The sequence below is a fragment of the Sitophilus oryzae genome, unplaced genomic scaffold (assembly GCF_002938485.1).
Source record: "Sitophilus oryzae breed Bouriz unplaced genomic scaffold, Soryzae_2.0 scaffold_860_pilon_pilon, whole genome shotgun sequence".
Lineage (NCBI taxonomy): Eukaryota > Metazoa > Arthropoda > Insecta > Coleoptera > Curculionidae > Sitophilus > Sitophilus oryzae.
This window is the reverse complement of record NW_022147484.1, coordinates 1,497,742-1,512,977: the sequence shown is the minus strand read 5'-3', so window position 1 is coordinate 1,512,977 and position 15,236 is coordinate 1,497,742. Positions and strand designations below refer to the sequence as shown.

The 15,236-nt window shown below is 32.0% G+C and overlaps 1 protein-coding gene across 2 annotated transcripts in view; it reads right to left on the bottom strand.

Moving 5' to 3' along the window:
• LOC115890250 overlaps positions 1–15,236 on the bottom strand; it is a 100,295-nt gene that overhangs the window by 3,668 nt on the left and 81,391 nt on the right. For both annotated transcript variants that reach the window (XM_030910431.1, XM_030910432.1), the window contains one exon: positions 4,416–4,586. In XM_030910431.1, the coding sequence (XP_030766291.1) occupies positions 4,416–4,586 (171 nt within the window). The remainder of the gene's footprint in view (positions 1–4,415; positions 4,587–15,236) is intronic.

Below are 15,236 nucleotides of genomic sequence, written 5' to 3'. Positions count from 1 at the left end.
TTGCATGTATTTGATAAGATTTTTCTTTAAATTTCGTTAACAAGAATGATAGGGGTAGTTTATTTCAACCCCTTCCACTCATTTTAAAAAAGTAAAAAAATACCTTAATATATTGATGAAATACAAATAATATTGATGAAGCTTTCTTTCTGCTGCAGGTGTGCAAGTTCAAGATTTATAAGAGATCTTCCTCCAACGCTTCTTGGTAAGTATAGCCTTTCCAAGGCAGATTTTGGATGGTGCATCCTGTATTTAGTGCGTGTTGTTCTGACTTTTTGATCCAGATGTTTTAGCTCAGTAGTAGACCACGGCAGAATACCAAATGTAAACGTGAGTGCAGATGCTGCTCAGGTATTGATTGCATCGAAACAATTTTTTGCTTTCAGACAGGTTCTCAGTACAATATTTAATCTGCGGAAAAATTCTTCTTTAACCCGTTCTCTGTTTAATGTTTCTTTGATGTTAAATGCTTGTTCAATTCCCAGATACTTGTATTCTTGTTCAAAACCTATTCCATCTATTGATGTTCCATCCATCAGTGTTATAGAGTTGTATATATAGAGTAGTATTATTGTAATTAAGTGTATTATTAGGTATATTTTATGTTACACTTTAAATGATCAAATGATAACATCATCTCTAACATAAAAACGAATAGACTTGTAAAACGAATGTACTAAAAATAGTAGATAAGTTTTTGTTTCTTGTGTAGGCTGTGCCAACCCTTCTTTGGAAGTCACGAGTCGCCACTGGCAACACTTTCAAAATTTCATAATGTCAGAAATGTTAACAATACATTTATGTGTTAGTAAATAAAAAATGTTTTTTGTAGACATATAATTAATCGTTTATGTTGTAAAAAATGCACATAAATGTTTTATTGTTTGTAATTTCGCATTTATTTTTCATCCATAATTTTTTCGAGAATATGAGTAGTTTGAAATGTCACGTACGCATCAATTTTAAATTCTTTAAGTTTATTATAAACTTATCCATTCAATGTCAACTGGTCATAAAAAAAAGCAAAAGAATTTAACTCAACCTCTATATCATTAAGGTTGCATGGAATGAGAATTAAAATAATTTCTTCGAAAAGAGAGTGACTTACTACTCAAAATAACACTCGAAGGAAGTTGTAGAGTTGTCGTACTGCATAGTAATAGGCGGTCCTCGAGTACGCATTCATGAATACAATGGGGACGTTGCATTTTTCAAAGTGTCTTTCGACAAGTATATCCGCAGGAACACATTATCGGGTTCATTATTAAAATACGCCAAGTAGTGTGTATGGAATAAATTAAATACGAATGACTAATGCTGCATCATTGAGTAATACAACAGTATATGGATATGGTCTAAAATTATTTAATTTTGTTTTGCCCATATCTTATTTATTTTTTTAAGAGTATACAGGGTGTTGCAAAAAGCATGTGCCACCTCTCGTCGGGAGATTCCTCGTAGAAAAATAAGATTTATTTACTATATCAACATACTAGGTCTGATTCTACGTTGATTCGTAGCTACAGGATACAGTAACTCCCCGTAGTTACGATAGTATTTATTATTTTTCGATTTATTATAATTTTCTTCCAAGTGCTTTTAGCGATTTGAATAAAATTTTATGGGGGTAAAAGTTAAAATAAGTGCGACACATTTTAATACTAAAAAAGTGTCGACAGAGGGACGTGCATTTGGGTTATCACTGCAATATTTTTCTAAAAGAAATTGTGCGCAAGCGATTTTTTTCTCTCTTTCTTGTCTCTTTATATATTGTCGATTTGAGAGATGAGATGAACACAGTTTTATTAATTTGCCTTAATTCAGGGCTAACAGCAACCACTAAATGTTTCTAATGTCAAACCTGTGTAATGTCATTAAATGGCCAAAGTGTTAAATCAGTATTCATTGATTCGTCACAAAAAAATATAAAAAAAGTTCCCATATAGGATGTTAAAACTTTTAAATAGGATTTCTGTGATTATCTTAAATTCCAATATTTTTCTTCTTGAATTTGCTGTAAGTAGCATTGAATGTCAGAGTTATAAATTTTAATTAGATTTAACACCCTGTATAACTACAAAACAAAGTAGAATAATTGGACCTATGTTGATATAAAAAATAAATCTAATTTTTACGTGAGGAATCTCCCCACGAGAGATGGTACATGTTTTTGAAACACACTGTAGACAAATCTATAGTTTTGAAACACCTTATTCCATATATATTATAGTTATAAATTAAATATTCAATAAAAAAAATCAAAAAGAATCACCCATTGAAAAAAAACTTTAACCGCAAAAATGTGTGTAGTTATTGCTAAAATACATAAAAGAAATATTCATAAATTTTTCTTTTACAGTCAATACAATAATAATAATTTTTAAAATCAGCCTGAAGGTATAAGACAACTTCAATGACGTGCCAACTTAGTATCTACGAACCAAAGGAAAATAAAACTGCATCATTTTCTTTAGAAGTGCCTTTGTGAGCCTTAATATTCAATTGCATACTCGGTAATGGATTTTAAAACAACCACTTTTCTCTCATAGTGCAAGTAATAAACAAAGAGGAGCCCGCGGGTAGCGTGGAATGCCTCAGAGTAATCAGAGAACGCGGAATGTCGTCTTCATCTTCATCAAACAGGCATTTTATATCACCAGACCTGAAATAATTACTACAGAAAAGAAGTGCATATTATGGTAAAATGATAAAAGCAGAAATTGTTATAGATACCGTTAAAATATTCCAAATTTAAAACCAGTTTGTGCCAAACCAAAAGTGAAGCTTCTTTACACGCGCTGGGAATAAAAATTCAAGGCCGTGATACGACACGGAACGACACACGACTCACGAAGAAAAGTGGCAAGCACACAGCCAACGGCTTAGAAAAAAGTTGAGATGGATCTTTGGAGCGTCGTAACTCATCTTTTCATGATATTTTGACGACGTTTCGTGCACTACGAAACCCCATCATCAATGAATCATATAAAAAAATCGTCCGATTTAAATGAAATTTGGTATGTCGATAGATTGGATCAAGGCCAACTTGACAGTGTACGACACGTGTCTCTGTGACAGTTAGTTTTGACGTAAAAAACGTCAAAAGTTGATGTCGTCCGACCAAATTTGGTGGGTAGGCGATGGGAGCGACGCACAGTGGTTCAGAATTTGAAAAGGCTGCTCATAGATGCGAAAGTTCGAGATGCAAATTTAGTATATTTAACACATTTATTATTGATACCAGATCTTAATCTACTTTCACTTAAAATGGTTTTGACCAATAACGCATAAAAACATATTTACAGCGTTTTGCTTCTCTTGTTTTGTGACCTATTTTTAAAGATTTGTGAAATGCAGTGTTGAGAAGTGGATTCATTCGAGAGTACCGCATTGGAAACAAAATCATTTTCTATGTAGAATATACCAGTATGGAAGACATAGGTACAGTACGTCTGTCCGTTCTATAGCTACGGGGTACCCGTGAGAGGGGAAACGATATTCTCTCTATGTTTTTCGTAAAAAATTAGACGACGCGTCTCATCAATAAAAATTCGATAAATTTGCAAGTAGCCAATAAAATGAGTGGGCGGAGCGATTTGCGGTGACGTACTCGTCAAGTCGACGTATAAAATATATTGTTGTTTATTTAAATGTTTTTTGTCCGCATTCCTTTCATAGACACAGATCCAGCAGACGCACTTTACAATATTGCAAAGGATAAAATATAAAAATGAACACTTACAGTAAAATAAAACAAACCAATTTCAACAAACTTTTTTTTTCAGTTACAGTAAGTAAACAAAATAGTTAAACATGTTTATCTCTTCTACAAATATTTCTTGAACATAAATATTTCTTCACTCTTATTTCCGTGCAAACAAGTGGGAGTAGCGATAGACACAGATTAACAATTTTTTAAAGCATTTTGGCGATAGACGAATATTTATTAGATTTTGAGTTTGGTATGTAAAAAGAGGACTTTTTCAATACGTGACAGAAAAGAGATAATGAGATCAAAAAGAGGAATGTCTGGAATAGAGGACGGTTGGCTACAACCCTACTTAAGACTCATAAGGTCAGTTTTTTTTCTTGATTCTTCTCGACTATTATCCCTAGATTTTGCAGTATTGCTTTAATGGCCCATAAAGTTACTAAAGTTACAGTTATAAAACCTTTTACATGTCAGTTTTAATCAGGTAAAACACCTGATTTTTAGGATTTTTTTTCTAGTCTCATCTTTAAAAGTTGTCCTCTCATTTTTCTTTTCCAGCTTTACCCTTTATAAATTCTTATAACACAGATCAACAACTAAAAATTATGAAAATGCATCAACGTTTTTATCGCTCCGAGTTATGCACACATTACCCAGGCTTATTTTAGAAGTGGTTCTCGTCCCATCTTCCTCTATCTCTTACCTTGACGCTGAAGACCGAATCGTCGTCCTGGTTGGCTTTGGCGAGGTCGTTAGCTTCGTTGACGTAGAGGCCGCTGTACACCTCGATGGTGGCCGGGGTGCCTTCGGACTGATCGGGGGCCACGGCCTGCCTCCTGTTTCTGGAGCCGGGGATGTCGTTGCAGTTGGGGGGCTAAGGGGAGTAAAATATATATTATATAGTACTGCATAATCAAAGATGTGGTTATGCAGTTATGCTTAAGATTAATGATGTGGAACCGATACAGCATTAGGAAAGGGAAAACTCGAATACAAATAATCGAAATAGGGGAGAAGCCGCTGTGATGGCATTCATTTTTCAAAGGGTGATAATTTAAAATCGGTTATACCGGGTCGTCTCAAAAGTGCCTCACCCCTATAACTTTTTTTTTCTTCAATTAAAGAAACGAAATTTGGTATGTTAATATATGACATTAATTAGGATTCATTGACGTATTCAATTGTTTTCGGTCACTTCCTGTTTCACCGAAAATTACTACAACTTTTGATTTTTAAATGGCGCCCTCGGTATTTTTTTACTTTATTCGATAGAAAATAACACTCTGAATAGAATTTTTGGCATTTTCGCATATGGTTTATTTGAAATTTTAACTTTAACTTTAACTAAACGAAAATTTGACTCGAGATACCATGTGTGTGGTATCAAATTATTCATAAAAAATGCATTTTTCCAAATATACTAATGAGCCACCCTCGTTCCTTTTGAAAAAGATGAGATATGATTAAAATTACGATTTGGACATTTTTTAACCGGTCAGGACAAGACACTAAAAACCAGGGTTGGCATGATCAAGTGATTTTTTAAATTTTAATCATTGATTTAAATCAAAAAAAAAATTATTAAAACTTTATTATAAATAAAAAAATAACTGTAAAAGTTATAAAAATGTGTCCTAGAAAACTATAAAAAATATTTCTATAAAAGATATAACAGATAATTGAGATAATAAATCGAAAAGTAATTGCATGTAAATGTTATAAAACTATATAAAAATATCTATTCATCAATTTAAATGTTGGACCGATTTTTGAAGTAATTTCGTGTGAATCCATTAGACCGCTAAACGCGGGGATTTATTTTAAAATTTATGTATAAGCAGAGGTATAAGTGACAAAAATTCGCTGTTCGAATACATATCATTCGCAGTCTAGTGCAGAACTAGGTTCTTCTGATATAGAGACTATATCTTCATTCCCTATGAGAATCTATAATAATCGTTGTCAGGAAATATGTTGTTTTATTTTTTTTTTGAAATGGTTGTATTTTTCCAAATTCTTACCTCAGTAAGTATTTTACACTTTGACATTAGATAATACTAATTTCATTCTCGACTTAAGAGTATTTCCGAACAATAGTGTATGGTTTTATTAGGAGTAAAAATTACACTTTTTTTGATGAATTATACTCCTTTGAAGGACCATCGTAAAGCTATTCCGACGTTACAAGAAAGCACAAAAAGTACATTTTTACTCCTAATAGAACTTGCATACTATTTTTTTAAAACATTATAAATTATAAATCATTTTTAATCAATTTCAAATATTGAAAATAATATAACAGTAATCAAGCAACAATTTGTACACTCGTTGAATTTGACACTTTATATCAGTTTAATAATATATTTTTGTACTTTTGTGCTTAGGCGTAACAGTGCTTTACTTTTATACCTAGGCGTTAAAATGACAAAAATTAATACTTTTGAGACGTTTGAAAAAAAATCCTTTTGATCTGAAGCGAGCGACTTTTTTGCGAAATATATTGGCGACCGATGTGGAAAAATGACAAACGCACCCTAGAATTATTAATGTTATCGATAACGAACAGAGTTATAAAGATTTAGCCATTTAGGATAGGACTTTAATTGGAAATAAGTCCTAGTCATTTGCAAATCCGATTTAAATATTGTTTTGAATTAAAATAAAAAAAATCTGATTTAAATAAAAAAAAATCTGATTGAAATAAAAAAAAAATTGATTTAAATCAAATAAATCTGATTTTTTTGATTTTTTTTAAAGAATCATGATTTTTTCCAATCCTGCTAAAAACATTAGACGATCAAATCTATTTTTCTAAGTCTCCTTGATTAAGAATTATTTTTTTAACATAGCCATGGCACTCTAGATTGAAATTTAAAATACTATTTTTTATTAAGCGAGAATGTCAAAAGTTGACATCTGATGTGGCATTCTATTCAGAATGTCATTTTCTATCGAATAAAGTAAAAAAATACCGAGGGTGCCGTTTAAAAATTAAAAGTTGTAGGCATTTCCGGTAAAACAGGAAGTAACCAAAAACAATTTAATACGTCAATCAATCCTAATTTATGTCATATACTAACATACCAAATGTCGTTTTTTTTATCTGAAAAAATAAAAAAGTTATAGAAGGTAGGCCACTCTTGAGACGCACCCGGTATAAAGAAATTTCAAAAAATACACAGTTAGAGAACCTCACTCTACCATTTATCTGTCACATTAATAAAAAGGCCAGTTTTAAAGTTGACCTAAAAAATTGACAAAATTGTTTTTGAGTTTGTCTTCAAAAAAAACAATCGCAATTATGCGAAACCATTAAACGTGGCATAGAAACAAACTAAATTAATTATTAGATGTTGATTACAATGTTCCTAACATTACAGGAATGAAGAAAATGCAAGTGTGCCATCTAGTATACCATCACAGCCCGATCTCCCCTACTCGATTCTAGTATGCATTTCATTTTTAGTATTCATTTGATTCTCAACAGAATATTCGGATATTAAAAATATTCGAATTATTAATTTTAAAACCGCAATTTCGAATTTCGAATATTTTTAATAAAATTACGTAACATTCAAAATACAGGGTGGTCCGAACTGTATTCGGGAAACTTCGGCAGCACATCCTGCAGATAAAATTAAGTAAAACAGTTCTCCTGTTCTATGATAAAATTGCGGAGTTGACCACACCGTTATCGGTTAGTTCCGAATAGAGTTTGTCTTCCCCATGGTAAATTATTTTAACTTGTTCCACTACTTTCACTTTTCCACATTCACTTTAGACTATACAGCTTGACTAAACTTTTGGATAACTAATTATTTAAATTAAAGCCCGTAGGCAGGATCGCCATGTGATGTCTCATTCCAATACAGCAAAAATCAAACACATGTTCACCCTTTGACTACATTTATTCGAATTAGCTAACCTAGTTATAAAAGATGGTATACTATGCTTTTGTTATTGTTGCAATAATTAATAAAATATTAAACAAACAATTGTTGAGTAACCAGGTCGCACTACAATATGTTGCCGAAGTTTCCCGAATACAATTCGGACCACCCTTGTATAACGATTTATATATTCCTGTCTCAAAAATGTCTGAACATGACACAATTCTGATACAATATTGTAAATTCAAAATTAACACCTTTCGCGCTTTCTGTCGCTCTTTTCAACTTCAAACTTTTTTTAAACCAATACTTTCTGTTTTATTAGTAAATGCTTTGCTTAAATTAGCTCTATTATACTCAGAATTCATCAATATACAGGATGGCGCACCTTATTCGCCTCGGTTGATTATACGAAAACGGAAAGATGTAGAAACAAAATATTTTATGGGTATATATGGAGAGTCAATATGCACAATTTAAAATTATTTTGAAATATAAGGGTGTCTCAGAACTAAGATCCATACCAAAGTTATATTTTTTCTTATGGAACACCCGGTATTTTATTTCATTTTTGGATTCTTGGGCCCAAAAAAAGGCATTTATTATAAGGGTTAAATATGTTTAAAATCATTGGTTTTTGAGAGATTTAAAGATATTTAAATATGCATGCTACAGGAGAATTGATTATCAATACCCTATACATTACTTTTCAGAATTAATTCTTGAGCTGAGTTTAAAGGCAAAGAAATAAACTTTACTGAAAAATGTTACTGCTTCCTTAAATTTATACAGGGGTACCAAAAATGAGTGATCTATTTTAAGGATTTATTTTAGATAAAAACTTTGTTATTTCAAATGCAACACCCTGTATTTTTTTAAATAATTCGAAGCAGATTCAAATGCTCTTTCAAACTATATTAGGGTTTCCTATACCTATCTATCTCAGATTTTGAGTAAAAAGCGATTTTTAAATAAAATGGCAATCAAGATGGGTGATATCGCCATGGCAATTTTCAGACAATTGACAGTTAGTAACTATTTTCAAAATCGACATTAGCTTATAGACTTTATTTAAATCTATACCAGTTTACTTTTATTTAATTGACCTACAATAGTTTAATAAATAATATTTATTAATATGTATTTATTATTCTATCAAGAAAAACAAAGAAGTAGTTCTTTGTTTTATTTTACGATAACTTGTAGATATATGATTTTTTATAAAAGAGCCAATTACGGCAAATTCAATTTCTTCACTTCCAACGACAGGTTTCTGCCTAATAGATTTTTTATAAACTACACTACCAATTCTGTGAAATGGGAAATAGGACAAGCAGTTTTTCAAAGGAACGCTTATCAGGAAGATTCCTATTTGGATATCTTTGAGCATTAGCTCTTGAGGCCAAGAAATAATTTTCCTCACAAAATAAAATTCCTAGAATGTCCATTCGTTCTACCAGCAAATATGGCTGTATTTTTCTTCGTAAAATAAAGAATACTTACTTATTAAACTATTGTGGGTAAATTTTAGTAAACTGTTTAAATAATAATGTCCGTACACTAAAGTCGATTTTGAAAATAGGTACTAACCATGGTACAAAGAAAACAAGGTATGATCGATAGCGGCTCCAATTTCGTTAAGTTTGCGCATACCACCTGTGACGTCATACGCCATACAAAAAAATATCCATATTGTTCAATTGCCACTAATAAAAAAAGACCTAAAATAGGGAAGAATCAGGACATAACCCCAAAAGTTATGTCAAATCATCGAGCTTGACATTTGAAAAATTATTTTCACATTTTGACACAATCAAATTTCACAGATGACACAATCTGTTTGACAATTTGAAATTGGCGCGTAGAGCTTGCCGACCAATGGTGCCGTTTATCACCTGTGACGTAGTGACCAACCTGCGCAATATCATACCTTGTATTCTTTGTATCATGGGTACTAACTGTCACTAGAAAATTGCCATGTCGATACCAGCCATCTTGATTGTCATTTTATTTAAAAATCGCTTTTTATTCAAAATCTGAGATAGATAGGTATAGGAAACCCTAATATAGTTTAAAAGAGCATTTAAATCTGCTTCGATTTATTTAAAAGAATACAGGGTGTTGCATTTGAAATAACAAAGTTTTTATGTAAAATAAATCCTTAAAATATATTACTAATTTTTGGTACCCTGTATAAATTTAAGGAAACAATAACATTTTCCAGTAAAGTTTATTTCTTTACCTTTAAACTCAGCACAAGAATTAATTCTGAAAAGTAATGTACATGGTGTTGATAATCAATTCTCTTGTACCATGCATATTTAGATATCTTTAAATATCTCAAAAACCAATGATTTTAAACATATTTAACCCTTATAATAAATGCCTTTTTTTGGACCCAAAAATCCAAAAATGAAATAAAATACCGGGTGTTCCATAAGAAAAAATATAACTTTGGTATGGATCTTAGTTCTGAGACACCCTGTATATTTCAAAATAATTTTAAATTGTGCACATTGCCTCCCCACATATACCCATAAAATATTTTGTTTCTGCATCTTTTCGTTTTCGTATAATCAACCGAGCCGAATGAGGTGCGCCACCCTGTATAAAAAAAATTAATATCAAACAAATCAAAACCGGTCATTTGGGCCAAAACGGGAAAAATGTATATTTTTTATCTCGATAGGAGAGTAATACAGGTATGGACGAAAGGTTATACCATATGCTCGACAAAAAAAAACGGCGTCCAGTTGGCTCTGAAATGACGATCGATGACATTCCCATATAATTTTACACATAAAATAACAACGATCTTCATTTCATAGCCATCGTTGACGCCGTTCTTTTATCGTATGTTATTACTATTCACAGCAGTTAAAAACATTGTAGGTGGTTCCTCCTACAAGTAGAAGTAATATACTAAGATGGAAATCGAATTTATCACGTAAAACAAATTCATAAAATATCAGCCATATCGAAACCCCTTCACGGTTTTGCCAGTTTTATTGATGGCTACGAACTCTCAAATATCCTATAAAACTCGTATCCCATGAAGTTTGTATTTCGTTAAAATAGAGTCTTTTAAAAATATAGGTATCTACTAATTAGGTATAAGAAAACTCAAGGTTATGTTTCCGTCTAAAGTCTCATTAAACCAGGATCACACTAAATAATAGACAACATCTCTCTTAGGTGAGTAAACCAGCTCCAAGTGACGTGTCACGCAACGTGATTTTTTTTCGAAAAAACACCTGAAAAAGCTGCAAAGCCCGTTATAAGGTTAAGGATCAGAGGAATAGCGCCTATGACCCGACGAAGATGTCTATCGAAGCGCATAGCTGTAGTTGATGGTACAACCGAATAAGTACCTACCTAGTATAGTACTCAGGGTGTGTCTATAACGAATAGGATTTAACGGTTTTAGAAATAAACGCAAATGCAGGCGTTTAATAGCATCAGACGTTTAGAAAGAAAATAAAAGGTGTATAAATTAACTTTTAATTCGGTTGGTTTTATGGCTAAAGCAATTAACTTTTCGCTTAAAAATAAATAATTTATTTTATAAATGGTTATTTTTAAGAAACTTTAAAAATAATTATTATTATTTATTTAATATTTTTTCTTCATAAACTTTTTTATAAGCTTTATATTTTTTCTTCATAAACTTACCTACATAGTAGTCCAGTTTGAATTTGTATTCCGTTTGCAGACTTGTGATACAATATTGGGCGATACCTTAAAATTTTCATAATACCACACAGATTCCAAGAATCGATGGGCCCTCTCTCGCAAATGCGTCTGAGGGAAGAAACAACCCCCTATATTCACCCCATTATAAAATAATGTAAATTCGCTTAATAAAATGTATTGAATATATTTTAATTTTAACAACGAGTATTTTTTAATACAAAACTGTTTTTGGAACTTGTAAATACTTCCAATTGTTCCACCCCTAAGTCATTGGGGGTTAAAAATATACGATTACGCCATATAATCAATGCCTAACCTATAAATGTTAGTTTTGTTTTAAATAGCAATAAGTATTAAAAAAACCTTCTTGGCTATATAAGTGTTGATGTTTATAGAAACACTGATGAATGTTTATATAGATGTTCATTAATATTTATATATCAAATAAAACAGAGCTAGAGAAACGGTATATAAATGTTTGTTAAATGAGGCATTTTTGTAGTAAGAGGGAGAGGGCAAAGAGGGGCACAGTCCCTAAATGTTACCATTTTATCGAACAGTATAACACTCGTCATCCGTTGAGTCATCCGAATCCAAGCTGGTTTCTTCTACAAAACCGACATTTACGATTTTTTTTTAAGAATCAACGTTTCCTTCACATGCACACATCTCTGTGCATACCACACTTAAAGTGGCACATTTGCAGCGTTGGGAGCAATTAGTTTTGGAACATCTCACTAAATTTAACACTTCATCAGGGGCGCAGGGAAGATCACCTATTATGGGTTCAAATTCACCATTAACCCATATTTCGCTGCTGGTGGTAAACAAGGATGGGGAAGTATGTCTCTATACTATTCCCTGCATTGATAATGGCATCTCAGTATTGCTGGTTTCAGAGCTGCTAAGGTTGGTGGCATATTATCGCTGGAATTTTGTTTTTGGCTAAAGATCCACCATCGCAGGTCGGATAACTTGCTAAAGCTTTTCTTTGTTGATGAATACACACTGCAAATAAAAGATTCGATTTATTCAATAACAGACTTTCATTTTTCCCAAGAGCAGCTAACGCCTGAAGTGTAGATGGAGAAGCTGTTAGAAACTTTTTCCAAAAGCTAATTTTTGATTTACCTTTGAAGGCACCTGTAACGTCAGCTCAATGCGTGAAGTCCTGGAAGAGCTTCTACCTTTAACTCTCCCAACGAATCATAAATTGATCGTAAACGTATCTCCTGATTACTTGATCCGATGCTTACAAACTTTGTGTTTTCTGGAAACAAAGGAAAACATCTCAAAGCAAGTAACAAAACGTCAGTATCTGGTGAAAATATTCTTATCCTATTGACTCCTCTCTTAGATGCATGTACGGAATGAAGTATTAATTTTGGATCAGCTTCTTCGTGTGAGCTCTGCAAGTCCGTCATATTGTCACAAGCAGTTGTAGCCGATATGAAATTTTCCAAGGAACATAACACTTTGAGATTATTGTGTAATTTCCCCTTTCGTCGTTGCATGAGAGCAGCTTTTTAGATTTGTGTTTTTAAGACTAGTTTTATCACTAACTATATATTGTATAGGGTCTGCTCGTTTTTGACTTCTGATCTTTTCCATTGATTTCAAAGAGTGGTGTTTATACGAGTCAACGTGAACTTCAGAATATGTAGAATATTTTTTTTTAAATCTTGGTTGAAAACTGATTTGACAAATCAGAAAAGTATTCCACATTTTTAAACGATAATATTTGCACATCTGCCATACCATCGACAACTGCTACATTATAAGACTCTTTTAAGATATCTACATCCATATCACTAATTTTGGAATCATTGTGAACAAGCTCTGCCAGAAGATGTCTAATTTAACTTTTTCCCTGGCCATGAATCATTGAGCCATCGGGATAAAATAAAGACCGTGGCAAGGCAGTTAATTCATATTTTCTAATAATCTCCTTTAAGATTAAATCAGCACGACTTCTACATATAAGAACGCATCGTGAAAACATGCTTAAATCTTGTTTAAGCTCTACTATCCCTGACTTGGTTTTTATAAAAATTATAAACATTATAAAAATATTATAAAAATTATAAAAATACGAGTAAAAATATTAAAATAATGCTAAAAAGTGAAAAATATAAAACCATAATATAACTTTATAACAACTTAATAAGAAAATGTGCTTGGGGTAAGAAAACTACATTCGCATGTTCTTACACTTTATTTAAACAATGAAGTTGTGCTTACTTTAGATATTTATTAAAATTATTTATTTATTAAAACATAAAAAGAAAACTTTCTTATTTTAGGGGTGACATATTATAAGGGGTGAATACCACCCTCTGATACTCCAGTGCAAATTTTAATTTAGATTTATTTTAAAATTTGAAACATGAAAAGAATATAGTATTTTTAAGTAACACGCATACATTAAAAGTTACCCCTTTACGTCGCAAGGGGTAAAAATCACCCCTTGTCACTTTTTAAACCATATTTTTTGTTATCTTAAATCAAAAAAAGAGTTTTTGAAATTATGCAACAATTTGTTTCCATAATTTCATTTAATTTAAATTTTGTTCCTTTAGGGGTGTTAAAGGGGTAAAATATACCCCTCTACCATATTTTCTAGAGAGGGCCCATCAATATTCATATTCTACAAGGTTTTCTGAAAATTTTAAGGTATGGCACAATATTGTATCACAAATCTGCACACGGGATCCCATATTTGACAAATTGAAACCGTATGTTCCCGGATAGCTTTTACAAGAGGAATAACTTTTTTATTATTAACATTTTGAGAAAAATGCATTCTTCATAAGAATTTTGCTTGTTCTAAAATGGTTAATCTTATTTATACTTTTCCATATTTCCATACCATTTTAAAGAAATTAAAAAAAATTATGGTTGAACTGTAACCTAAATTTCAAAACGCGTTTCTAGAGTAATATAATTTCGTTTTCATTCTTTGACAGATTATTATTGATATTTATTGCTGTTAATGTTAAAGAATCAGAAAATTTATTTAGTTCAATGCTACGAAAAAGGTGATGTGATAATAGCCTTAATAGTTATCGGAAATTTTTAATTTCCACTGAAAGAGTATGAAAATTATAAAAGTCTAAACGGGATTAGTAGACTACCAAAAAGCCTTTGACAGCATCGAAACCTGGTCATTTCTAGCTGCAAAGGAGGATGCGAGAATTAATTCCAGATATTATTCCATTATTAAAAATATCTATGATAGTGCAACCTTCCAAGTTAAATTAGATTATGACCTCAAAACAGAAAAAAATTCATTCGGCAAAGGGCGTGAGACAAGGAGATACCATCTCTCCCAAGTTATTTACACTGGCATGGCACTGGAAAATGTCTTCAAGAAATAAGAATGGGAAAATAAAGGTCTAATCTTCGATGGAGTATACCTTAGCCATCTTAGGTTCGCAGACGATATTGTCTTGCTGAGCACCGACATTCAAGAACTGAACACCATGCTAAAGGAGCTAAATGACCAATCCCAGAAACTTAAAATGAACTTGAAGAAGACCAAGATAATGAGCAACAATATCCAAAACATTACAGTAGGCAACGTTATTATTGAATACGTAGACCATTATATATATTTAGGTCATAAAATCAAGCTGGGTAAGGAGAACCAAAATACGGGGATCAAATGCAGGATCCGTTTGGCATGGGTAGAATTTGAAAATATGAGCGATATTTTCAAGGATAAAAAGGTACCCATCAATCTAAAGAAAAAGGCTTACGACAGCTGCATTCTACCTGTGCTTAGCCATGGAAAGAATCATGTTCGGAGTCACCATTAGGGAAAAAATACGGAGCACCCACATACGTCAAAAACCAAAATTAATAGATGTTGTTAAAAGAGTGTCTGAGGTGGCAATGGATAGGACATGTGGCAAGACAAGATCCAGACCGATGGTCCCAAA